The sequence below is a fragment of the Hemiscyllium ocellatum genome, chromosome 25 (assembly GCF_020745735.1).
Source record: "Hemiscyllium ocellatum isolate sHemOce1 chromosome 25, sHemOce1.pat.X.cur, whole genome shotgun sequence".
NCBI lineage: Eukaryota > Metazoa > Chordata > Chondrichthyes > Orectolobiformes > Hemiscylliidae > Hemiscyllium > Hemiscyllium ocellatum.
In genome coordinates, this window is record NC_083425.1 from 15,112,571 (window position 1) to 15,140,178 (window position 27,608).

General features: G+C 39.4%; 1 protein-coding gene across 1 annotated transcript in view; it reads right to left on the reverse strand.

The window, feature by feature from the left end:
* LOC132827952 (dynein axonemal heavy chain 17-like) overlaps positions 1–24,758 on the reverse strand; it is a 443,350-nt gene extending 418,592 nt beyond the window's left edge. Inside the window, exons 1-3 of the mRNA XM_060844799.1 lie at positions 24,393–24,758; positions 14,191–14,384; positions 3,778–3,970 (exon numbers count right to left, since the gene is read on the reverse strand). Of these exons, the coding sequence (XP_060700782.1) occupies positions 3,778–3,970; positions 14,191–14,384; positions 24,393–24,758 (753 nt within the window). The remainder of the gene's footprint in view (positions 1–3,777; positions 3,971–14,190; positions 14,385–24,392) is intronic.
* Between the last annotated feature and the right edge of the window lie 2,850 nt (positions 24,759–27,608).

Here is a 27,608-nt window from a genome sequence, read left to right on the forward strand (position 1 = left end):
TTCCCACTCTTTTGGTAAAGATATGATCCTGGATATCTTAAGAATCTAATGATTAATGGGCTGAAGACCAGCAGATCAAGTTTAATTTGAATAAATATGAGATCTTGCATTTTGATAAAACAAACAAGGGCAGGACTCATACAATTAGAAGTAGGTGCTTGGATAGTGTTGGAGAACAGAGAGACCTATGGGTTGAGATACATAATTCTTTAACATTTGATTTACATGTAGATATGGTGGTTAAGAAGCATTTAATACACCTGCCTTCATTGCTCAGATCTTTGAGAATAGGAGTTGGGACACTAAGTTGAAGTTGTACAAAATGTTTGTGTGGCCTCTTCTGGAGTACTGTGTTCAGTTCTGATGCTGGTGAGGGTTCAGAGGAGATTTACTAGGATGTTGCCAGGAATGGATGGTTTGAGGTTTAAGGAGAGGCTGGATAGGCTGGGACTTTTTCTATTGGAGTGTAGGAGGTTGAGGGGTGATCTTATAGCAGTTTATATAATCCTTAAGGGTACAGATACAGTGAATGACAGGTATCTTTTTCCTAGGGTGAGGAATTTCAAGACAAGGGGGCATATTTTTAAAGGTGAGAAGAGAATGATTTTAAAAAGATATTTGGGGCAATCTTTTTACATAGAGAATGGCCCATGTGTGGAATGAACCTCCAGAGAAATTAATGGATGTGGGTACAGTTACAATGGTTAAAAGGCATTGAGATAAGTACATGAATAAAATTTGTTTGGAGGAATATGGGCCAAGTGCAGACAAGTGGGACTAGTTTAATTTGAGATTATGGTCAGCATGGACTGGTTGGACCAAAGAATCTATTCCTGTGCTGTATGATTCTATCTCATATTATCTCATTTCCTCCAATTTTCGACCCAACCAATCTCATACTGACACATGGAAATAGCTTCTCTAAATTTACATACAAAAACATACTTCTTGGGTCCAAATGGAACAACCCTATACTTTCCAATGTTGAGGTTTATCTGGCAAAGTTTTCCTCATTTAGTTAATCTAAAACTGTTCATTTTAACAACTTTCTGCTTTCATCTACACTACCCTTTAACTATTTCACTCACCTTAACTTGGATAGATAGCGCACTATTCATTCAATTATGTTAATTACAAATATACTTTAAAATTGAGATCCATATACACATACAGATATTTGGGGACACTAACAGAGAAGGAAGAATGTCAATGAGTGATTTACATAACATAATTAAATTGTTGGAATTATAGTGAGCAACTATAGACTGATTAGTCTATTGCTAGAAAAGTATTGGGATTGATTATTAAGAAAGTTATGGGAGAACATGTGAAACATCAAAAGTGATTCCAGTAGAGTCAGCACGGCTTTGTAAACAGAAATCATGTCTGATGAATTTATTAAAGTTTTTGGATGAAGTTTCACTCAGAATGGACAGAAGGGAACCAGGTACCCAGGTACCTGATAGTAAAGTCCAGTGCAGGTTGTAATTTGGCCAAATGAATCTCCAGGTTTGTGGTTGCTTGCTCTATCATGACCATGGATCATAATTCTGGATTACTTCTGAATATCTCTTATATATTAATTCTGACATTTTTTAAACAAAAGGACTGATAAAGTCAAAATGATTTTGAATGTAAATCCAACAAAAGTCTAGAAATAGAAACCTGGAATGTGTTACCTGACAAAGTGTCAATTAAGTCGAAAAGGGGAGAAATGCATTATAAATTAAACTATAATTTCCAGTAAGTTATCTCAGACTGCCAACATATTGTGAGAAAAAGCAGCAGTCAGACTGAAAGATGTTTTGTGTGTTCCCTTTTCAAGAATACACAAGCACGATGATCCAAGCCACCACAGTCTGTGCATGTGTGAGTGAAAGAAGATAGGTTAGTAAACTGTGAAGTGTGCACATGTGCCAGTGGGTTGAGGTACTCATGTACACTAGTCTGAGTTTGGGTACTAATATGCTGTGAAATTCACAAGCAAAGAACCACCAACTAAGTTATCTCTGCATTGCAGACAAAGGTCTTGCTCACTTTGACAGCTAGAAGCCAGAAAGCCTGACAAAAGGAAATGGGACACAAGGATTTCAACAAACTGACAAAATCAAAAGTTCTATAATCAATAATTCAGCTATTAATGAACTAGGTCAAAACTATTAATGAACCACTATCTACCTTTCACAAACGATCCAGAAACTGAATCGTAAATTTTTCAAGTTTTTTCTTTTATTTAGACTCAATTCTCATTTCAAATCTGTGCATATATGTTGCATTATTATTTCTTGTGTTTAGTATCTAGAAAATTCTCTCTTTTATTAACTCAAGAAAGCCTAGTTAAATTGGCTCCTTTTAAAACATACGGTCATCTGATCTCAGGAAAGGTATCCACACAGGAGAGATCCTTTATCAACTAACTTTGTTTTATCCACTGGAGTAAGAAAGGGGAGCCAATTCATTTTCACCTAGAAGGTTGACAATTTGGGTATCCCACTGACAACAGTGATAATTGGAGGAGCCTTGCCCAGGTCTAGTCATAACAGCAGTGTGCCACACGATTATATGCTGTATTACGTCGAGTGACCGCACCAATCAACCCCACTGCCCCGTGGCCCAATATTTCAACTCTCCATCCCACTCTGCAAAGGACATGCAGGTCCTGGGCCTCCTCCACCGCCACTCCCTCACCACCCAATGCCTGGAGGAAGAATGCCTCATCTTTAGCCTCGGAACACTTCAACCCCAGGGCATCAATGTGGTCAAATAAAAAAGCCCCTCCCATTTATCTCTCCACCCTGGAGACTCCCTGCCTTCAGTCCCGAGGAAGGACTTTTGCCCGAAACGTCAATTTTTCTACTCCTCTGATGCGTTCTGACCTGCTGTACTTTTCCAGCACCACTCTAATCTAGACTCTGATTTCCAGCATCTGCAGTCCTCACTTTTGCCTTGCTGTAATGCATAGTCATTCTGTGATTCAGAGGAGCCAAACGTTGCTGCCATAAAAGTAAGATGTACCAGAAAAAGATGAACAAAAGGACTTGAACAAAAGGGCTATGAGGAAAGTCCAAGTCATGCACAAAGGCACCAAATTATCGAGAAAGGAACCTCTGAAGCGAATTCTCTACCCAGTGACTCCTTCCTTTCATGCATCTTCTGAATGTTTTCCACCCTTACACTCCACAGTTTTCATTATACAAATGAAAATGAAAATGAAATTCAACCTCAATACATAACAATATCAACCTCCTTACTTGGTCATGACTTACATCATTGTCATCAATCAATTTGATGATTTTGTTTTCCTGTATTTAAGTTGTCAGGAACACCAAATGTTCAAGCTCTGAATTAGGTGAGCTGATGATTAATAGCCAAACAAGCAAGCTCATCATGCTGTCTTGCGATTAAAAAGCCAAGAAAGTAAGTCCACTTTTTTATTCATTCCTATTTCCTCATGATACTTGGTAAGTGATACATACTCCTATAATGCGTGACTGCAGTTACAGAACTGAAGTGGTCAATTTATCATCTCTTACACAACTATAAATATCAACTTTAATGATAATAAATTAGTTCTTGGTCAGGCCATTGAAGTTCTGCATCGAATTGAGCAGATTTGATCCAATTAACATTTCGTCTAACAATGTTTTCATGTTCAGTGTTATAAAGTAACCAAGGTTGTAAGTATTTCAAAACTCTATTAAATTTGTATTTTGAAAAATAATCAATCTACTATCTTATAGTCCTCAACATCTTATAAGCAAAATCCTTTAATGCTACCTGTTCATGAAGGCACTTTAAATCCTTCAGTCTTAAATCCCAGAAATCAATCTCTTCTCTCGGCAGAGGGTTTAAGCCATCAAGCAAAGCTTGTGCTGAATCTTTGTTTAATACGTCTTTGACTTGATGTGTCCAATCAATGACTACAGATTCAATAGCATGTAAAGTGGCACCATCAACTTGAATAGTTGAGCTGGAATTTAAAGAACAAGTTTAGAATGCAGATTATTTGGTGTTGTTGCTAGATAATTTCAACATACTGCATGCCATAATTATTAATAGATAACCGTATTTCCTGTAACTTTAAAGTGTTTATTTTCCAAGCCTGTGATGGCAAACTTGAAGTTGGGTACTGGAAAATTACAAGGGACTACATTGGTAAAGCTTTCTGACGAATTTCCACAGCCAAGCAACTGTCAAATGAGTGAGCTGGGGAATAAAGTGATAGAGATCTATAGCACAGGAAAAGGCTGTTCAGCCCATCATGTTGGTGGCAGTCAACAACAACAATCCAAATAATTCTAATCCCACTTTTCAGCATTCATCTTTTCCGGTGCCTAGGTCGATGAGGTGGTCCATCTGCTTTCATTTTATTATTAACACTTTGTAGTAATTCATACAAATGAGCAGCTACCAGGCCACTTCAGAAGGCAATTGAGAGTCAACCACATTGCTTGGATCTGGAGTCATATGTAAACCAGACTAGGTGAGGATTTCAGATTTCCTTTCCTGAAGAACATTAGGGTGCCAGTTGGGTTTTTTCAACAATTGACAATAGTTTCACAGTCATCAGTAGATTCTAAGTTCCAGATATTTTTTATTGAATTCAAATGCCGCTATCTGCAGTGGCAGTAATACCACTGGGCCATAGCCTCCCTGAATCAAACTTTGAATCAACCTGCTCAGACAAGTTATGACAAACCTCTGGACCACATGGGATTTTGCAAAACTAGAGTCATCCATGGTTATATTATGTATTTTCTAACCAACCCTGGTCTGCAGCAAGTGAATTTGATCATAGACCTTCTGGCTCAGAAGTAGGGACTTCACTAATATCAGTGACTAATTTCCTGAAGTGGCTATATGGATTATAGTAGATAGGAAGGTGGCAGGTAGCCCCTTAATTAGAATTAATGACCGTTCAACAATCTCAATCGGCTTCTGCTTGTGCTTGACAAGTAAACCTTTGAGGGATATCTGTCTTCTTCTGGGGACTAGGGTGGCCCTTCTGCATGCTTTATCGAGAACTCCAAGATCAGAAAGGGACAAGAGATTCGGCCAATAAGGGCCAGTCCCTGCCCTTGCTCTTCCTACATCCCTTACATGTCAACTCCAATTCCTGCAAATCTCCCAGTCACAATTTATCTCTGGTCTATGTCTGTGAACCTAGACATCTGGTAGGCCTTTCCTGGAACAGATCTTGCAACTTGTGCATGCTGCAGAGAAAAAACAGCTGCTAACCTCTGACGAGCAGATCCTGGATCTGATGGGAGGCTCACTACTACCTGTTTGGCTTGTAGCTCTTAAGCATTCTAGCAGGCAGACAAGCCCCTGTCACATTCATAACATTCTATCCATGGAAATTGATATTAATTCCACTACTACATTAATCACTTTTACAGAAATGAACATCCATTCCATCTAAAAATAGCAGCATCATTCTGCCTCAAGCTACAGGAATAGTAGTCCTCCAGAATACCGTAGATACAGAAATAATTCCCAAGAATTGGGTAATAGTAAACAACATGTTGCTTTTAAAGAAAGGGGAACTGAGAAATCAAGAAACTATAGGCCAATTTACCTAATGTCAGGTGCAGGCAAAATTATTCTTCTTCAGGCATGTTTTAAAAGACACATAGCAAATCGTACAATGATAAAATGGAATGAATAAGACAATAAGGTAAAACTAGTGGAGTTAGATTTTGAAAATGCATTTTATAAGGTGCCATGCAAGAGGTCATTACTTGAAATTAAGAATTAGGGATTGGAGGTACATTATTATAGATTGAGAAATGGTTAATAAACAGAAAATCAGTCATTTCTTTTGGTTGATTTTACTGCAAGAATCAGTAATTAAGGCTAGCCAAATACGAACAATATTAAAAAGTGTTAGATCAGAGGACTACTTTTATTTCATCCAAGTTTTAGATTAAATTAGATGTCCTACAGTGTGGAAACAGGCCCTTTGGCCCAACAAGTCCACACTGACCCTCGGAAGAGTAACCTACCCAGAGTCATTTCCCTACATTTACTCCGACTAATGCACCTAACACTTCAGCCAAGCAAACCGAAGCATCGGACTCATGGTTCGAGACATCACTTCCGCCAACCAATCAGAAATGTTGGCCTCATTGTTCGTGACGTCATTTCCGCCAACCAAACTGAAACATTGGCCCCAGCACTCATGACATTGCTTCCGCCCCTGTTAACACAGTTATAAACCCCTTTGTGAGTGTTACTTCAGTTGGGGACATCACTACTGACCCTATAACCAGGCCCACTCAAGCAGCTATCTCCACCCTCATCTCGAGCTCCAGCCCGACTCCAGATACTAGCTCCCATCCTTGCCATTTCTTCACCAATCCCCCAGATCTCCCCCCACACTGAGGATGGATGTTTAGTCCTCAGTAAAGGCCTCACCTTTATCCCTTTTCATTACCAGATGAATGAGTTTGACACACACTGTGACCTTGAGTGTTTCTTCTGCTGCCTCCGCCCACTTTTTCAACCAAGACACCCACCCACCAAGGACCCCTTCTCCCGCCTCCAACACATGCCATCCACCTGAACATCCCATGCTGGCCTGTTAATCAACCATAACCTCTTAATTTCAAATTACCACCATGACATCGACGGCCTCAACCTGTCCACCCACCTCACCCACTCCAACCTCCTGCTCTCATAACGTGCAGCCCTCCACTCCCTATGCTCCAATCCCAATCTCACAGGCAACGTGGGTGCAGTCATAGTGTGGCATACCAACCTCTACACTGCTGAAGCCAGGTGCCAACTTGCAGACACTTCCTCCTCCTGGCCCCTTGATCATGACCTCACCTCCCATCACCAAACCATCATCTCCCAGACCATCCACAACTTCATCATCTCTGGAGATCTCCTATCCACAGCCTCCAACCTCATTGTCCATGAACCCCGCACTGCCTGATTCTATATCCTTCCTAAGTTTCACAAACCTGACTGTCCCCGTCAACTCATTGTCTCAGCCTGCGCCTGTCCCATTGAACACATCTCTTCCTACCTCAACACCATCCTGTCCCCCTTCATCTAGGAACTCCCCACCTACTTCATGACACCACCTCCTCCAAGATTTTTGTTTCCCTGGCCCCCAATGTCTTATCTTCACCATGGACATCCAGTTCCTCTACACATCAATCTGCCACAATGAAGGTCTCCAAGCCCTCCGTTTCTTCCTCTCACGGTGTCCCAATCCCAACCAACACCTTCATCCACCTGGCTGAACTGGTCCTCACCCTCAACAACTTCTCCTTCCAATCTTCCCACTTTCTCCAAACCAAAGGGGTAACCATGGACACCCACATGGGATCCAGTTATGTCTGCCTGTTTGTTGGAGATGTGGAACAGTCCATTTTCTTCAGTTACAACAGCATCACCCCCAACCTGTTTCTCTGTTACACTGATGGCTGTATTGGTGCCGCCTCATGCTCCCACAAGGAGGTTGAACAGTTCATCAACTTTACCAACACCTTCCACCCCAATCTCAAATTCACCTGGACCATCTCAGACACCCTCCCTCCCCTTCCTGGACCTCTCCATCACCATCTCTGGTGGCCAACCAACCTCAGACATCTACTTGAAGCCCAGTCACTCCCACAGCTACCTAGACTACACCTCCTCCCACCGTATCTCCTGTAAAAACACCATCCCTTATTCCCAATTTCTCTGCCTCCACATCTGTTCCCAGGATGACCAATTCCACCTCAGAAAGTTTCAAACGACCTCATTCTTCCATGATCGCAATTTCCCTTCTCACGTGGTTGACGATGCCCTCCAGTGCATCGCCTCCACCTCATGCACTATTCGAACCCGACCCTTCCCAATGCAACAAGGACAGAACCCCCATGGACCTCACCCTTCACCCCACCAACCTCCACATACATCGCATCATCCTCCACCACTTCCTCTACCTCCAAACGGACCCTACCACCAAAGATATATTTCCCTCCCCACTCCTATCAGTGTTCTGAAAAGACCATTTCCTCTGCAACTCCGTCATCAGGTGCACAACCCCACCAGCACACAACCAACTCCTGGCACCTTTCCCTGCCATGACAGGAAGTGCAAAACCTGCACCCACACCACTTCTCTCACCTCTATCTAAGGCCCCAAGGGATCCTTCTACATCCGCCAGAAATTACCTGTACCTCTGCCAATGTCATCTACTGCATCTGTTCACCGGTGTGGTCTCCACTACATCGGGGTGACAGGATGCCTTCTTGTGGATCGTTTCAGAGAACATCTCTGGGACACCCGCCCCCACCAATCCCACCACATCAGGGCTGAAAACCTCAACTCGCCCTCCCACTCCATCAAGGGCATGCAGATCCTGGGCTTCCTCCACTGCCAAACCATTACCACCCGACGCCTGGAGGACGAATGCCTCATATTCTGTCTTGGGACCTTGCAACCACTCGGGATGAATGTGGATTTCAACAGCTTCCTCATTTCCCCTCCCCTACATTATCCCAGACCCAAACCTCCAACTTGGCACTGCCCTACCGACATGTCCATCACTCCCCCCTCTGACTTATCACCTTCATCTATCTATCACTTTCTCAGCTACCTTCCCCCCAAACCCTTACCCCACTCCCATTTATCGCTCAGCCCCAACCCACAAGGATTATTATGAAGGGCTAATGCCCAAAAGTTGATGCTGCCTGACCTGCTTTGCTTTTCCAGCAACATAGTCACCTAACACTATGGGCAGTTTAGCACAGCCAATTCACCTGACCTGCACATCTATCTTTTGCAATGTGGGAGGAAACTGGAGCACCAGAGGAAACCCACGCAGACACGGGGATAACGTGCAAACTCAACACAGACAGTTGCCCAAGGCTGGAATTGAACCCAGGTCCCTGGCGCTGTGAGGCAGCAGTGCTAATCACTGTGCCACCGTGCCGCCCCCATCTTTTCTCATTTTCTAAGCCTAGGTGAGAGAGCAAGTAGTAAGGAACCCTCAAAACATCTGCCGTAAGTGGGCAAGAACATTGAAGACAAGATTTTAATATTGCTACCTATTTCTGGTGACCTGTTAAAAATGATTACTGGATTTTTTTTAAAGTTAAAAGAAACTCAATTATGTAACTTATGTGCTCCAGTTGGAAAGTAAAATCAGCAAGTGTGTCATATTTATATGTTAAAGCAATACTATGACAGGGAAGATAGTCAAAAAGAACTGTGTTTATAGTGATGAAAAAGTAGGAAGTTTAATAAAAATATCAAAGTGATTTAAAAATGATTAGATTGGAAATTCTAACATCATCATTACAGTACTCATCAGATAATATAGGGGTGCTTAAAAGTTTGGTCTCAGAAAACTTTAAAGTGACTTACGGAAGCTATTACAGACCCATATTTTGACAAATGTAAACAGTCCAGGAAAATCATATTTGGTCATACATTTTTTTAATGTACAAGAAGCATCACCCATAAAGCAACATTCTTGTAGACACAGTCAAGAAAAGTTACCTCAAGTACATGAAGGAAAATAAAGTTGAATTGAACCACACCATAATTTTGCTGAAACTGGTGATTATATATAGCTTTTTGCAAAAATCAACATGGTAACAAATGTCGCTTCATAGCTAATTCCTTAATTGGATAATTATATTGAGATAATGAACAAGCAAGCATTTTTGCAAAAAAATTTATGAAAGAGATATTGGCTAATTTCATTGAGCAATGCAGCCAAATAAATACCAACTGTCACAATTCTAAATTGACTTTATCAATGTAAAATGATGCCATTCAGAATGAAAAGTACACCAGCTACTTTTCCTTCATTAATCAACAAGATAATTGAAGGAGTATGCAACTATGTTGTACAAGTTAATGATTTGATTACGTTCGGCCAAACCTAAGAGTAATGTTTACAACACTTGAACAAATTGTTTAATCGGTTATAAAAAGGAAATTTAGTTATAAGCTCTGATCATGTTTCAAAACTAAGTAGTCCTTAATGAAGTAAAAATCATGGCTACCTTGGATTTTCCTGAACCTAAGACAAAACAAAAAATTCTGTGGTATATATGCATTGGTGGATTCTATCAGAAGCCTATTCCAAATTTCAGTATTAGTAGTGGCTACTCAAATAAAGACACAAAATTTGAATGAATAGAGAAGTTACAGAGTATCTTCGATAACGTGGATGCTGTACTAGCTATTGTTTTAGCAGCATCAAATTATGTTCAGCTATTGATGCCTGCAATTTGCTTGATTATGCAGTTTTAGTACTAGAGGAGGAGCTAGGGATAGAGCGCCAGTCAGTCACTTCTCTCAAAAATTGGATTTTTGCCAGCACAAATTCTCAATTATGGAAAAAGACAGTTTAAAATTTGGTGTTGGCTTTACAATATTTTGAGGTCTACATATCCAGTAACTCTTTTGAGATATTATCTATATGGACCAAAATCCTCTAAACTTGTTACCAAAATTTCATCCCAAAACTCATCCCAGACCTTTTCATTAGACTCATCCTATAACCATACAATTTGAAAATCATTCATTTAACAGGAAGATACAATATTATAACAGATACTTAATCAACAGCTAATACGGAGGAACACAAATAAACTAATGTGGAATATGATTTTCATGGCAAGTCAGTGTATATTTGATGTAAATATATTACTTCAAGAATAAAATCTATATGTGTAAAAGAGAAATAATAATGTGGAGATTGTAATAGAAAATCAACATGACTCTTTGTGATACTTTTCCATATTTTCTTGCAGGGAGATGCTATGAATAATGTAGAAATGAGTTTGTTCTATATTTTGATATTGTATATTGAGGATTAAGGAAGACATGATGTTTAGTAGGGATTTATGGGCTTGGTAGTAAAGAGTATAGAACCTACTTTGTTTGTATGCATTTTAATGTTTTTTAAAAATATTTTACCACAAAGGGGTTAACAGTTCAGCGCATTAAAAAAATGGCAGAACAAAACTGCTGTTGCCTAGTGACAAGATCTAGGCTTGCACACACAGAAGGAATAATCAAAAAGCAGTCAGTCAGTCCGTTTGTGCATGTGCTAAAGAGTAGAGGCTGCATTGTTAACCTCTAATGAAAAATCTAGGAAAAAGGCTGCATACTGTGTTTAGAGAACTCATGTTTGCTCTGAAGTTAAAGTCATAAGGAATTTAGCTTTCAGTCTGTTTTAGTTGTCTTTAGGAAAATATACCTAAAGACCAGTATCAAAAGAAATTGGAGCAGGAGCAGGCCAGTCAGCAATTTATTCAACACTAGGAGTAATATAGAAGGCAATAAATGTGAACAAGCCATAAGATTAAAAACAGAACTTCAATAAGACAGAACTACAGAACTACTTCAAGATGGATAAACCTGGAAAAGAAGTGGCAATGAATTAAACACTCAAATAAAACATTAACTACAGATAGTGGAAATTTGAAACAAACACAGAATGTCCAGTAGCAGATTGTTCTACAAACAACTTTGTTCGCATAGCAACATTTCTGTCCTGGCTCTGCTGCAATGTTCCAATGAAGCATAACACAAGCTCAAGGACAATCACCTTAATTTCCACATAGCCACCCCACCACTTTGCCCCACCACCCACATCCCATACCTTTGTCTTTTTTGTGTCATATTTATTTTACTAAGTATAGAGGGCCTATTCTTCCCCATCACATTTTTTTTTCTCCCTTTCACCACTACTAACATTCCTTTTGTCCTTTTGTACTGAGCCTCGAAACCATGTATTTATTTCACACCACCACCTTTGTCAAATCAGAAACATTTTCCAAGATGTTTCAGTTCTAAAGAAGAGTCATACAGGACTTGTGTCTCTCACACAACAGATGCTGCAAAATCTGCTTGAGTTTCTCTAGCACTCTGTGTTTCAAATTTCCAGCATCCACTGTTTTTTTGCTGCTGAATGGATCACTATTGAGCTTATCAGCAGCAAAAGTAAGAGAATATCATTCCGTGACTGGAGGTGCATTGAACTTTGCAACTGTGAGTGGCTCTGTGGCTCAATTTCCATAGCAGGTGACGTTACCATGAAGGTCCCACCTTCTCGACCTCTTCCCTCTACCGAGGCCTGGTGATCCGCAGGTTAACCCCATCACTAATTGACTCTTTCTCTCTCTAATGAGAGGGCAACCTGTGATCCTCTGGGATTATGGCGATTTTAGTTATATCATCAGAGCTGCAGTTTTAACACTGCAGAGCAGAGAATCCTCAGAACTACAAAATTCAAAAGATTCACAATCCTTTGAAATTTCTTACCTCAATCCTAAATGGCAAAGCCGTTACACCAGAACTATAAACCTGAGTCCTGACTCTTAAACATTTTAAAAAGTCAAGTCTCTGAAACATTTTATCTATTACAACAATTACAACATTATTCGTCAAAATTCTTGGGATTAGAACAGATTTTATTCGACATTTACTTACAAGACAATCCCCTCAGCCCAAAAACCTGCATTGTCTTTTTCCACTTAGAGTCATAAAGTCATAGAGATGTACAGCACGGAAACAGACCCTTCGGTCCAACACATCCATGCCAAACAGATATCCCAACCCAATCTGGTCCCACCTGCCAGTACCTGGTCCATATCCCTCCAAAACTATCCTATTCATATATCCATCCAGATGCCTTTTAAATGTTGCAATTTTACCAGCCTCTACCACGTCCTCTGGCAGCTCATTCCATACTCGTACCACACTCTGAGTGAAAAAATTACCCAGTAGGGCTCTTTTATATCTTTCCCCTCTCACCCTAAACCTATGCCCTCTAGTTCTCTGATGCCAGGGAAGAGACCTTGTCTATTTACCCTATTCATGATTTTATAAATCTCTATAAGGTCACCCCTCAGCCTCCGACGTTACAGGCAAAACAGCCCCAGCCTATTCAACCTCTCCCTATAGCTCCAACCCTGGCAACATCCTTGTAAATCTTTTCTCAACCCTTTCAAGTTTCACAACATCTTTCCGATAGGAAGGAGACCAGAATTGCACGCAATATTCCAGAAGTGGCCTAACCGATGTCCTGTATAGCCACAACATGACCTCTCAACTCCTGTACTCAATGCTCTGACCAATAAAAGAAAGCATACCAAATGTCTTCTTCACTGTTCTATCTACCTGCGACTCCACTTTCAAGGAGCTATGAACCTGCACTCCAAGGTCCCTTTGTTCAGCAACACTCCCTCGGATCTTGCCATTAAGTGAACAAGTCCTGCTAAGATTTGTTTTCCCAAAATTCAGCACCTCACATTGATCTAATTTAAACTCCGTCTGCTACTCTTCAGCCCACTGGCCCATCCAATCAAGATCCCGTTGTAATCTGAGCTAACCTTTGCTGTCCACTATACCTCCAATTTTGATGTCATCAGCAAACTTACTATCTATACCACTTATGCTCACGTCCAAATAATTTATATAAATGATGGAAAGCAGTTGACCCAGCACTGATCCTTGTGGCACTCCACTGGTCACAGGTCTCCAGTCTGAAAACCAACCCTGCACCACAATCACTCTCTGTCTTCTACCTTTGAGCCAGTTCTGTATCCAAATGGCGAGTTCTCCCTGTATTCCTGAGATCTAACCTTGCTCACCAGTCTCCCATGGTGAACCTTGTCAAACACTTTACTGAAGTCCATATAGATCACATCTACCGCTCTGCCCTCATCAATCTTCTTTGTTACTACTTCAAAAAAACTCAGTTAAGGTTTACTTTAGCTACCTAGCCCTTCACAACTCTTTAATATCTTTACAGCTTACTTTCTCTGAAAAGTTGTGTAAAACTATCTGTCAGACATCTTGTGACATTCCTCTGTGACAAACAGGGACTTGAACCAGAGGCAAGGAGTCTTTCACTCCACCTCAACATTCTCTCTCATATAATTGCATCGTCAGCAAACTTGGATGCCTTTCACTTGGTACTCTTGTTTATACATTTGATTCTCACATCAAAATATTTTTATAGATTATAGGCAGCTGAGAGCCAAGCATTGACCAAAGCAAGTTATCATTAAACCATCAGATGCCTTTTAGAATCATATCAGAAGAGTTCAGAGTTTATCTTATGCCTGTGCTTCTAAGAGGGAATAATTCAGCGAGAACAAAGAATGTAAGAAATATATTTGAGAAAATATGAAGTGCTAATATTAGTAAGTGTTTGTGGCATCATACCTGTCTGACTCCTCATCTGAATCTTCCAGATCATCAGCACTTTTTGGAAGAGCAAGAAGTGCTTTACCTTTTAGTTGTCCACCAAATACAAATACATCATTTTTAAGTTGTTGGGCATGTTTCACTACATCTTCTGATACCACCTGAGGCCAGGCAGTCATATTGTCAGTGTTTGTGAAAAGCGTACATACTACCTAGAAGACAAGAATCATCATGAGTTTTGAAAAACAATTAACACAAAGTATGAAAGCTATCATTGAACAAAATATTGATAGATTTTCCTAATTAAGGTAAGTATAATGCATTGTTTTAAATGTTTATTTATGCTTTGTAACTGTGAGAATAAAATTGTAGATTTTAATGTGGATTTTACAAATACATTTTCTAACTTAAATCAATAGAGTATCAAACATGCATTTATGACATTTGTTTACAAAAATCTCTATTCAGATATGACAGTGCTACAATTTGGCCATTATTTATTTACTCTTACATATTTGAGCTTCACCTCAAAGTATGTTATAAAATCATTAATTATTTACCAAAGAATAAAGATATCTGTCTATATTTAGTTCACCTAACCAAAAAGATTCTAATTCCCTCTTACCAGTCAGTGAGACTGATCCATATTCAAGAACACTGGAATATAATTGGGTGTGTGATGACCATCACAGACTTCATCAGGAAGTGGTTAGAGGACTGCATGCCAAAGAACTTAATCTAAATGTTCCCCAACTGGAAACTGTGGATGAACTGGGAGATCCACTCTCTACTGAAGTGCAGATCTGAGGTGCACCCTATGATTGTAAGATTTTTGAATGGATCGCTCAAATACTAAAGTTGATCTCTCTCTGCACTTGTTCTCCAGCTGTAACAAGGTGTTCTGTTTTCTGTTGTATCACCCTGATGTATTTATGTGTGCCAGAATAGCACACAAAACAAAACTTTCACTGTATTTCAATATATTTAGCAATAAAAAATCAAATCAAATCAAACCTGGCATCTAATTGAAATATTTTTAGTGCGAGGGTTGGCCATGACTGAGCAGCACAAATTGGCTAACAGTAGTGCAAAAGCTTGAGAAAATATTTGCTAAAGCAGTTGTCACAATGTTGGTCTTTTTACAAGGATAATATGCCCTTAAGTTTTTTTTTCCAAAAAGAGCATAATTGGTCAGGCTCCAACTCAGCTGGGATTGAAAGATTTATTGGTGCCATTTTTGTTTATGCCTTACAGATAATGCTTCAGGAAGAAAGTTTTCAAGTCTTTTTTAAAAACAAAACTGGTATAATCAAGGGGCTGTGGCCAGCTCTCTAGCTGTGCATGTCAGTTCAGTTCAAGGGTTACTTGAGTCAGAGTCACAGTTGAAACTGGAAGCTCTCTCCCTCCTCCTGCCCTTCTGACATCATAAACTGTAAGCTTTTTATGTCATTTTTATTCTTTGTGCTAAGACGTCTGTTTATGGGGATTGTTGCAAGTATTTTTGGAACAGCATCATTAAGTTGGGATAGACTGTTGGGTTTTTGGATAATTTCTGTTCTTTGTGTTTCATTCCGTAATTTTGTAACTAAATTCTGTTTGTTTAAAACTTGGCAGTCACATCAGCTAATTCACTACGGGAATATCCACTATATACGTACCTAAAATAAATAGCAATGTTACAGTCTAGGCTACCTGCTCAAAAATATTTTGATGGGTGGGGCCTGCTCCATAACACAGTCTTCACAAGTAGAACAATAATAGCTCTGTAGACCCAAGGTGGCAGAACTAAGATAGATTATGCAGCTGCAGTTATTCATAAGACGAGACAAGAACATTTCAAACTACATTTAATTAGTGAATCGTTTTACAATATCTGTGGTAAATTTTAGTTAAGATCCTTCAAATAATCATAGATATAGATTATGAAGTAGTCATAGATTCACCTATTTACAAAAAAAATCACAAAAAGCATAAGAGGAAAGACTTCAAATAAAAGTATGAAACCAAACCAGTCTCAGACAGTAAAAGCAGCTCCCATTTATAATAGGGAGGAATGAATCAAACGTACAGAAACTAGCAGACATTAGAATGTGGTTTGAATGAACAGAGTATAAGACATCCAAGGCTAAATCTAGGGGTGTTTAGTAAATACAGTAAGAAAGAAACTGTGCACAATTGTTAGCTACAGAATTCTTACATTAGGTGTAACCACATAACTTTGTTCAAACTGACATTATAACAATTAGTAAAAGTCAGTATTCTTTTGTATTTCCTGTAATGAGGTTAATATGGAATTTAAAAGATTCTTAAGTGATAGACAAGTATCCAATTAATTGACAGTTAACGTGTCAATTGCTTGGGAAGGAATGTACTTGAGTATAGTGTCCATTGTGAAAAGCCCCAAGAAGGAAGATAAGCAAGTCTGGGAGGACCAGGGGTTGACCACAAGCCTGTCCATTTCCAGCCTTGCAGTTATATAATTACATTAATTGGAAACGTATGTAATAAATTAATAATATTATTCATTTGTAAATGTTAAAGGCAGGATGAAGCAATTGTATAAAAATATATGTTTTCCTTTGCTCACTGAAGAGTCTTTAGATTTTCAGAGGGTTTCTTCCCACCAGAGTAATTTCAATAAACTCTTTGATGCTGGAAGTCAACTCCCGGGTATTGAGTGAATCATTTGGCCATTCCACCACAACATGAGGATTTTGGTTTCCACTAGTCTTCACAGACGTATAAGTACTCTAATCACTAATTGCGGAGTCGAGAGTGTGGTGCTGGAAAAGTACAGCAGGTCAAGCAGCATCCGAGGAGCAGGAGAATCGACATATCGGGCATAAGCCCTTCATCAGGAATTGTGTGACGAAATTCCCTGAAATCAGCCAAAAACTTTTATCATTGGATTCTAGTCCAATTCTTACAAGTAAATTCAGATGTTTTATTCCAAATTTACCTGCACAACATGAACAATCTCATTTACAGCTTAAGAAGATTATAAAGTTTCAGTCAGATAGAGCCGACAAACATGTAACAGATTGTGGTATATAATCAATCTGTCCTGTGAAGAATGACTGAGTAACCAAGAGAATTTGTAACAAGGTTTTCAGATTCATAGACAAAAAGATGTGGAGGGTGAGAAGAACCTTGATACATGTCCAGGAAGTAGAGACAAAGTAATGGCATTCTGTACTTGAAGTAGAACAAGGCCAGCAAAGAGCTTAACTGAAATCCTCATTCCTGACATGAACAAATATTCCAGCAAGTATCTACTCTGTCATTCCAAAATAGTGCTGAGATCAAGACACAATGCTCCATTGGATATGAACTTGTTTTACCTATGTTCAACATTCCTTCTTGGTCTTTAAACCCAAAGAATTCAAAAATTAGGTCTGTACCATCCAATTTAAATGGGCACAAGTACCTACAGATGTTCAAAATGTTGTGTGCAGTGCTAAGAAACACTTCTAGTGCAATCTTACCAGACACACACACACAGTTAGAACCTGCCAGACATATGTAGAAAGAGCAGATTATAACATGGAAGTGGTGGAGGCTAGTACAATTGCAACATTTAAAAGGCATCTGGATGGGTATATGAATGGGAAGGGTTTGGAGGGATATGGGCCAGGTGCTGGCAGATGGGACTAGGTTGGGTTTAGACATCTGGTCGGTATGGACAAGTTAGACCAATGGAGCATTGTGTCTTGATCTCGGCACTATTTTGGAATGACAGAGTAGATACTTGCTGGAATGTTTGTTCATGTCAGGAATGAGGATTTCAGTTAAGCTCTGTTTCCGTGCTGTACGTCTCTCTGACTCTATGACTCAAGAAGCAGTATATAATGCTGAGATTATATTTTGACTGCTATTTTGGAGCACAGTGCTCCACAGCTAAATTACACATGTATTCAGCAGCAGGAAGAAGCCCTGAACAATGCTATTCAAAGAGAAATCATTGACAAGATTCATTATTAATTAATTACTACTGGCTGTTGCTACAAATATATTTGTGTTTGCTGCTTTTGAAAGTAATTTAAAGTTGTTAAAATAGAAATGGAATGATATGGCAGGTGATGAAGCACTATCTCCTGAATTCATCAGGTGAAGCGGCTATGCTCTGAAAGCTTGTAATTTCAATTAACTTGTTGGACAATTGTCACAGAGCTGGTTTCTTTCTTCTAAAAGCTGTTCCTTTTCTCAAGGATACTTTATCCTTAGTTTTTTAACAGAGGGGTCATAAACAGCTCCCGGTTCTGATTGGACTGGTTTGGTACAGAGATTAAAGAGTATTGAGAGGCCTTTTTGCTTATATGTAAACAGAAGAGAGTTCAGGCCAAAGTGATCATGTTTTAGATGTGAACTGTATAATAAAATGGGAGTGGTCAGCTCTCTGGTTGAATAGTTCAGTCCAGAGCTAGTTAGGAGTTCAACAGTGGGTTGTGTGGAAACAGGTTGCTAAACTGTCTCCTTCTGCCCTTCTCACTTCAACCCATAAGCATTTGTTCCATTTTTACAGTTTTTTTTTAAAGGGAGTTGCTTATTGAGGCTGTTGTGTATATTCAGAACAGCATAATTAAGTCTAGTTTGGACTGAGTTTTATAGGGGTTCTTTACTCTGCTCTTTGTGTATCATTGTGTAATTTTGTGAATACATTTTTCATCTGTTTTAAAACCTGGTACTCAACCTAGCTAACTTACTCCAGGTATTTTTCACTGTACTCTTGCTGAAATAAATTGCAAAGTTTTGGTCTGGGTTGTCTGCTTAAGAACATCTTGAGTGATCTGGCTAGTCCATAACACTATGACCATTTCTTCGGAGAAAATGAGGACTACAGATGCTGGAGAGTCAGAGTCAAAAATTGTGGTGCTGGAAAAGCACATGAGGTCAGGCATCTGAGGAGCGGGAAAGTCAACCTTTCTGGCATGAGCCCTTCATTAGGAATGCATTTCTTTGGACTTCAGCATGACTGGGAGTAAAAACAGAGGAAAAGGAAAGAAGGACAAACTCTCAGAGGAGAGAAGAGAAGGGAGAGAAGTATTTTCACCAGGAGGCGTTATCCACACAATGTGTTCAGGGAACAATTGTCCTACCAGAATCTGAGAAAGAAACAATGTATCAGACTTGCATGAAAATAAGGCTGTCCTCAATAATAGATGTCATTTCTATAGCAATATCTCCTACAACAGAGTGACTGCAACATTTCCAGTATCTGCTCATAAGCATCATGTGTCAGTCAGTTTTCAGATTAGAACAGGTGATGTTTTAATATCTCCTAGTTTGTTGTCCAACTTTGCATATTCAAGGTCATTAAGACTCTGTATTCCAACTATGCAGCACACATAAAATGAGAGCCATGCTCCATACGGAAGAATGATATAGCAAGCAATGAAACAATGCCTCCTCTGGCTGGGATGCTATCTCAATATTTCATTTTTGTCACAAACCTTACTTTCCCTGTGTTATCGAATGTCACAACATTCATTTAGGCCACAGTGCAAGCATAAGTGCCAATATAAACAATCTGCAGCAAATGTAGAAATCAAAGTGTATCACATGACGCAAAAAAAATCAACAACTTACCTGTGCAAATGGCATCTGAGCCCTTGTTTATCTAAATGAATTTTTTTTTAGATTACTTACAGTGTGGAAACAGGCCTTTCGGCCCAACAAGTCCATACCGACCCACCGAAGCGCAACCCACCCATACCCCTTACCTAACACTACGGGCAATTTAGCATGGCCAATTCACCTGACCCGCACATCTTTGGACTGTGGGAGGAAACCGGAGCACCCGGAGGAAACCCATGCAGACACGGGGAGAACGTGCAAACTCCACACAGTCTGTCGCCTGAGTCGGGAATTGAACCCGGGTCTCAGGCGCTGTGAGGGAGTAGTGCTAATCACTGTGCCACCGTGCCGCCCACATGTTATAGCATGAATGTGACATGGCTGAAGAAACAAGTAATTATGCCTGGAGTGTCATGTTTCAGGGTGCTCCATTGCAGTTGTTAGATAGCAGCAAAGACCTCAGATATTTGGCTGAATTAGGCCATTGAATCTATCTGTTGAGTCTGCTCATCCATTCCATAAGCTCATGGTTGATCTAATAATCCTCAACTTCACTTTCCTTCCTTTTCACCATAACCCTTGATTTCTTTACTAATTAAAATCTATTTATCTCAGCCTTGAATAAACTTAATGACACAGCTTCAGCAACTCACTGTGGTAAATAATAGTATAGATTCACAATGTCTGAGAGAAGAACTTTCTCTCATTTTTTGTCTTAAATGTATGACCCTTTATTCTGAGATGATGCCCTTTGGTCCTAGACTCTCCAACGAAAGAAAACAACCTTTCTGCATCTGCCCTTTCAAATGCTCTAAAAATCTTGTACATTTCAATAACTTCACCTCTTAATCTTCTATGTTCCAACGACTACAGGCAATCTACTCAATCTCCCTTATAAGGCAGTCTTTCCATGCCTGGTATCAAACTAAGTTAACCTTCTCTGGACTGCATTTCCTTGGATAAGGGACCCAATACTGTCCACAGTGTTCCAGCTATGGTTTGAAAACTGTCTTTTACAGTTTTCGCAAAATCTCCCTACTTTTATATTACATATCATTTGAAGGAAAAGGCCAAAATTCCATTCACTTTACCTATTACTTGCTGAACTTGGATACTGGCTTTTTGAGCTTCATGGAAAAGGAATCCTAAATCCCTCTATTCTGCAGTTTTCTGCAGTCTTTCCGCATTTAAATAATATGCAGTTTCACCATTCTTCCTGCCAAACTGCATCACTTCACATTATCCCATGTTATTTTCCATCTGACAAGTTTTGCTCACTTGTTTAACCTGTCTATAATGCTCTGCAGATTCTGTGTGTCATTCTCACTTGCCTTTCCACCAATTTTTGTGTCATTTGCAAACTTACCTGTTGTCCATTCACTTTCCTCTTTTAACAAATTAAATTATATTATAAATAGTTGTGGCCCAAGCACTGATCCCTGTGGCACTTCCACTAGTTTGCATGTTGTCATCCTGAAACTGTCCCCCTTATCCTATCTCTGTCTCCTATTAGTTAGCTATTCCACTATCCATGCTAATATACTACCCCAATACTCTACCTTATTAAGTAGCCTGTTTGGTACCTTATCAAATGCCTTCCAAAAATCCAAATATTACATCTGCTGCTTCTCGTTTATCTATCTGCTTCTTCTCATGTTCTTGGTACCTCCTCAAAGAATTCTAGTTAAGTTGTCAGGCATGATTTCCCATTCAAAAAGTCATGCTGACATTGTTTGATCATATTATGTATTTCTAAATGATCTGTTGTCAGATAATTTATAATAGACTCTAACATTTTCCCAATGACAAACATTAAGCTAACTGTTCTGTAGAAGGGTTACTGGACACAAAATACTAACTCTGCTTTCTTCCCATGAGTACTGCCAGACGTTGTGAGTTTCTCCATCAATTTCTGTTTTTGTTTCAGATCTCCAGTACCCATAGTTCTTTGTTTCATTTTAGTATAAAGTTATGCACTTTTGGAAAGAGGTATATCATATTATTTCAATGGAGCAAAAGTGCAGAAAACTGCCACAGGCAGGGATTCGGGCATTCTCATGCACAAATTACAAATAGCTATCATCAAAGTTAAGTCAGTAATAAGGAAGGCAAATGCATTGGGCCTTTATTTCAAAAGGAAAGAAATATAAAATGGGAAAGGCTATGCAAGGCAGGAGTCATGCCACATCTACAGTGAACAGATTTAATCCCATTTTCTGATGAAAAATGTACTGGCTTCGGAGGCAATTTAGAGAAGGTTTATTATGTTGATTCCAATTACGCGCAGATTGTTTTCGTGACAAGAGATTGAGTAGGTTGGGATTGCATTCCTTAGGATTTAAAGGAATTAAAAGAGTCCTTGTTGAAAGACAAGAGACTCTAAGAAGACTTGTCAGGGTGGATGCAAAGACACTTTTTTCCCTTCTGGGAGAATCTAAGACTAAAGGGCACAATCTCAGAGCAAAGGGTCACTCACTTAAGGCAGAGATTAGGAGAGTAGTCTCAGAGAGTGGTAAATCAATGGAATTCTTTACCACAGAGAGTTGTTGAGGCTGATCCATTAAAACATATTCAAGGCTAAGATAGACAGTTCTTTAACCTGTAATGGAATCAAGGGTTGTGGGGAAAATGCTGGAAAACAGAGACGAATACAGAGTTGAGATCAGCCATGATCTCATCATACTGGAGCAGATATGACAGTCTGGATAGCATAGTTCTGTTCAAATGTCTTATGGTATTATTACCACTATTTCACCACCTTCTCCTTTACAAATGTTCTAGTTGCCCACTGTTATTTCTGAACAACATTGTATGCATTAAGTTGCTCACATTGTTTCCTATAGTTCTGAGATTATTCTTTTACCTAACAATATGGTGATGAATTAACTGGTTACTGTGTCCAAACATGTCACAAGTTACATTTTTTCTGTGCATTTTCTGGGTCTCTTTTGATACAAAATTGAGATTAGATTGCTTAGTGTTATCTTTGATACTTTTGGTCACAAAGTAGTCATATATTTCAATTCCCAACTCTGTTTCTAAACCATTTAGGTTTTCCAAAATTATATTTGGGTAATTGAAGCTGTCCATGAATGCAATGGTTTTCTTCTCACATATCCCTTCTACTTCTTCATAAATCATTATATATTTTCTTTCTGATGCTGACTTGGTTGTCAATAGGATTGTCAATTGTAGTTTAATCTTTTCCACATTCGAAATGTCTAGCCAGATGTACAAAATAATATGGTAAATTTGCAATCATTGTACCCTAGAAAATGAGCAACCAGACTGAAAATTAGTGGAAGGTAAATTTAAAGTATTACTCAAAGTCTAACAAATATATCAAGAAAATGTTAGACAGTATAATACAGCCAAAAACAGTGCAGCACTTCAAGGTTGAACCTTAACAGAACGTTTTTGTGAATAAATACAAAATAAAGCTCAATTATCTGAAAGAAAAACAGAATACTGTAGATATTAGAAATCTAAAACAAAACCAGAAAATTATGGGAATGTTCAATGGGTCTGGCAGTATCTGTGGAGAGAAAACGTTAATTCTGAAGGGTTATTGACTCAAAACACTAACTCTGTTTCTCTCTCCAAAGGTACTGTTAGGCTAACTGAGTAATTCCTGCAAATGTGTTGCTGGTCAAAGCACAGCAGGTTAGGCAGCATCTCAGGAATAGAGAATTCGACGTTTCGAGCATAAGCCCTTCATCAGGAATAAGAGAGAGAGCCAAGCAGGCTGAGATAAAAGGTAGGGAGGAGGGACTAGGGGGAGGGGCGATGGAGGTGGGATAGGTGGAAGGAGGTCAAGGTGAGGGTGATAGGCCGGAGTGGGGTGGGGGCGGAGAGGTCAGGAAGAGGATTGCAGGTTAGGAGGGCGGTGCTGAGTTGAGGGAACCGACTGAGACAAGGTGGGGGGAGGGGAAATGAGGAAGCTGGAGAAATCTGAATTCATACCTTGTGGTTGGAGGGTTCCCAGGCGGAAGATGAGGCGCTCCTCCTCCAGCCGTCGTGTAGTTGTGTTCTGCCGGTGGAGGAGTCCAAGGACCTGCATGTCCTCGGTGGAGTGGGAGGGGGAGTTAAAGTGTTGAGCCACGGGGTGATTGGGTTGGTTGGTTCGGGCGGCCCAGAGGTGTTCTCTGAAGCGTTCCGCAAGTAAGCGGCCTGTCTCACCAATATAGAGGAGGCCACATCGGGTGCAGCGGATGCAATAGATGATGTGTGTGGAGGTACAGGTGAACTTGTGGCGGATATGGAAGGATCCCTTGGGGCCTTGGAGGGAAGTGAGTGTGGAGGTGTGGGCGCAAGTTTTACATTTCCTGCGGTTGCAGGGGAAGGTGCCGGGGGTGGAGGTTGGGTTGGTGGGGGGTGTGGATCTGACAAGGGAGTCACGAAGGGAGTGGTCCTTGCGGAACGCTGATAGGGGAGGGGAGGGAAATATATCCTTGGTGGTGGGGTCCGTTTGGAGGTGGCGGAAATGGCGGCGGATAATACGTTGTATGCGCAGGTTGGTGGGGTGGTAGGTGAGTAATTTTTAACTGAGTAATTCCAGCAGTTTGTATTTTTTCTTCAATTATCAAAATATTTTTTAACTATACTGAAACTCTCTTAATTAAGTAGGACAATTTTCTGTCACTCACCTCTTCAAGCACAGTTAATAACTGCTCAACTGGTGAATTGCTAATATCACCAACTGATAGCGAATCTCTAATGTTTTCAGGGGTGATACGCACTATTTTCTTTTTCACAAAATAAATTCCCTTAGTTTTAATTGAGGCAGGAAATCCCAAACTTGCAGTTAATTGTCCAACACTATTGATATAGAGTACCAGAATCATTATGTCTTCTGTATTGAAGAAGTCCATCACCAGATGTTTGTTTTCTTCCGTCCCAGAAAATTTTGTCCATTTATCTGGTTTCATACTGAAAAACATCAGACTTAAGCTCTGTAAAAAAGCCATTCGTGGATCAGCCTCTTGTTCGTGTGTTTCTTCATCTTGTTCCATGGTCCACTCAAAATTAGTTTTCCCAAATCAAAACAGGTTTTCTTGAAGTCAAGGGTATTTCGTACTTTCCTACAAAAAAATGTTAGAGTAAAAGGTTATAAGAATGCTACATCCACATTAGGCCTGTAGACTTGTTGTCTTCCACACCTTACTTGATGCTTACATTTTTGTCGCAGTGCTATGTTCATGCTTGTCTTATTAAAAGACTCTCCTTACATATTTATAGATAAAACTATCAATCAATCTAATGTACATAGTACTTTCACCAGGATCATTGCTACATCCCTTAGTTTTTTATTGAACAGTACACCACAGTAGAGACCATTCACCCATTAGAGTTAATACACAGGAGGGCATGTGTCCCATCAAGTCCATGAGTCATACAGTTTAAGATTCATAGGGGTTTCGCTCTCCAGAAAGCTAGCAATCTGGTTAGTCCAATTCCTCATTTGCTTCATTTTGCTGCAATTTTAGTTCCTACGTGTACCCATCTAATTTCATTCCAAATACTGATTACCCTCTGCTTTTGCCATCCTCATAGAAAGCAAGTTCTAAGTCATTACCATTCATGGCCTAAAACTAGTCATTTTCTAATGTCCCCCTGCATCTCAAGCTCAAATCTCTGTCCCGTGGTCTTTCTACCATCAGCTAGTGGGGACAATTATTTTTGTGTATCTTATTTAAACTTGTCATTAGCCTGCACACCTCTATTAAAATCTCCCCTCAACCTAACATCCCCCTGCATCACTTGCTCAAATCTCTGTCCCTTAGTCTTTCTACCATCTTCAAGCTGGGACATTTTTTTGTGTGTAACATGTTAAAATTTGCGATTAGTCTCAAATAAAATCTCTCCTCAACCTACTTCTACAACCTTAAGTTTTAGAAAAATTGCTTAATTCTTGACAACATCTCAGCATGTGCGAGGATTTGAATGTGCACCCAAAACTTTAGCCTAGGCCTTTGATTATTATTCCACCGTGATTAACACCACACCAGCAACTCTCCTAATGAAACTCAACAACCTATATGTTCTGCTGATGACTACCACATTATACCCTAGTACTTTCAAAGAGCTATGCTCATGAACTCTCAGATCTGTGTATCCCTGAACACCCTTTGGAACCATGTCATTAAGTTTATATTGTCACTTCCATCACTCCTGTCAAATAACCTCACACTTCTATGTATTAATTTCTATCTTTACTTGTCCATTCTGCTATCCTATCCATTTTCAATACAGTTGATTGGTACAGTTGTTACTGTTTGACTCACCTCCATGTTTGCTATGGTGTATTCAATTTATTTCCAATATCCTAGTTATTTCACTGGTTATTTTACCACTTCAAGTGAATATTTAATTTTCTTTTGAAAGTTATTCCCAAATTCCAGATCATAGCTTGTGATTTCTTTTCCTCACATCACCTATCATTCTTTTTGCAAATTATCTTCAATCTCAGTCTTCCAGCTGCTAACTTTTCTGACATTGGAAGAATTCTCATTTATCTATCAAAGCCTTTCATGAACTTGAACATTCTCAAATTTCCACATTTTTTTTTCTCCAGGAAAAACTTTTCCATGTAACTGATGTCTTTTATCTCTGGTGGAGTTCTTATAAATTTCCCATGAATCCACTACAAGACTTTGTTGTCATTCTTAAAGCACAGTGCTGTCATTTTCAAAGACTTTTATACATACACCCTTAGGTTTATTCTATCCTATTTTAAATGTTTTCTTGCCATGGAAAGATATTTACGCTCAAGAACCACATTTCTATTCCCCAAAACCCAAGTTAGAATCAGTTTCAATAATAGTCAGTACAAAAGCAAGTACTAATATAGTGTTCAATTTCTCTTCCAATATTCTGGTCTTTCCATCATGTTCCTACAATATGTCTTCTCCTGAAAGAGGACTGTATTATATTAATTGACTGAAACAGTCCGCAGATCAAGAATCAAAATCAGACCAGTACAATAAAATCAAAAGTACTGTAGTCATTGTGGCTAGAACAAAAACCCAAGATTTTAATTTTCTGACATAGAGCACATAATGGGAGATAAATCATAAAAGTGTTTGTCAGGTTACAGGGGCAAGGAACAAGTTGCCTTAATATCATTAATAAGTACAGCTTCAATATTAGATGAATTAATGTATCTCTGCACCTTTAGCAATCTTGAAAGAACATTAGTACATTCAGATACTGGAAGGGAATCTTTAAGGTTATGAAGGTGTCACCTATTCAAAAGATCTAAGTTATACCTTTGCTGACTTTGGCTCAGCTTTTCCAAGGTATTAATGCTTTTAACACTGATTGTTAACAAAAACTTCAATGACATCCTTAGGAAAATTGAAAACTGGTCTTTTTTACTCCAGCTTACAACAAGGGATCAGTGCTGGGTCCACTTGTGTTTGTCATTTACAAATAATTTGGATGAGAATTTAGAAGTTGGTGGTATAGTCAAAATTGAAGAAGGTCATCTATGATTACAAAGGGATCTTGATCAAATGAGCCAATAGGATGGAATTTAATTTAGATAGTTAAAGGTAGGGCCTTGGGTAGTGTTGAAAATGTGTTGCTGGAAAAGCGCAGCAGGTCAGGCAGCATCCAAGAAGCAGGAGAATCGACGTTTCAGGCATGAGCCTCACTTTCTCCTTGGGTAGTGTTGTCGAACAGAGAGAAACCTAGAGGTTCAGCGTGTTTGAACGTTGCATTATAGTTATACAGCATGGTTAAGAAGGTGTTTAGTACACTTGCCTTCATTGCTCAGACCAATGAGTATAGGAGTTGGGAAGTCATGGTGAAGTTGTACAGAACATTGGTGAGGCCACAGTTGAAGTCCTGTGTACTGTTCT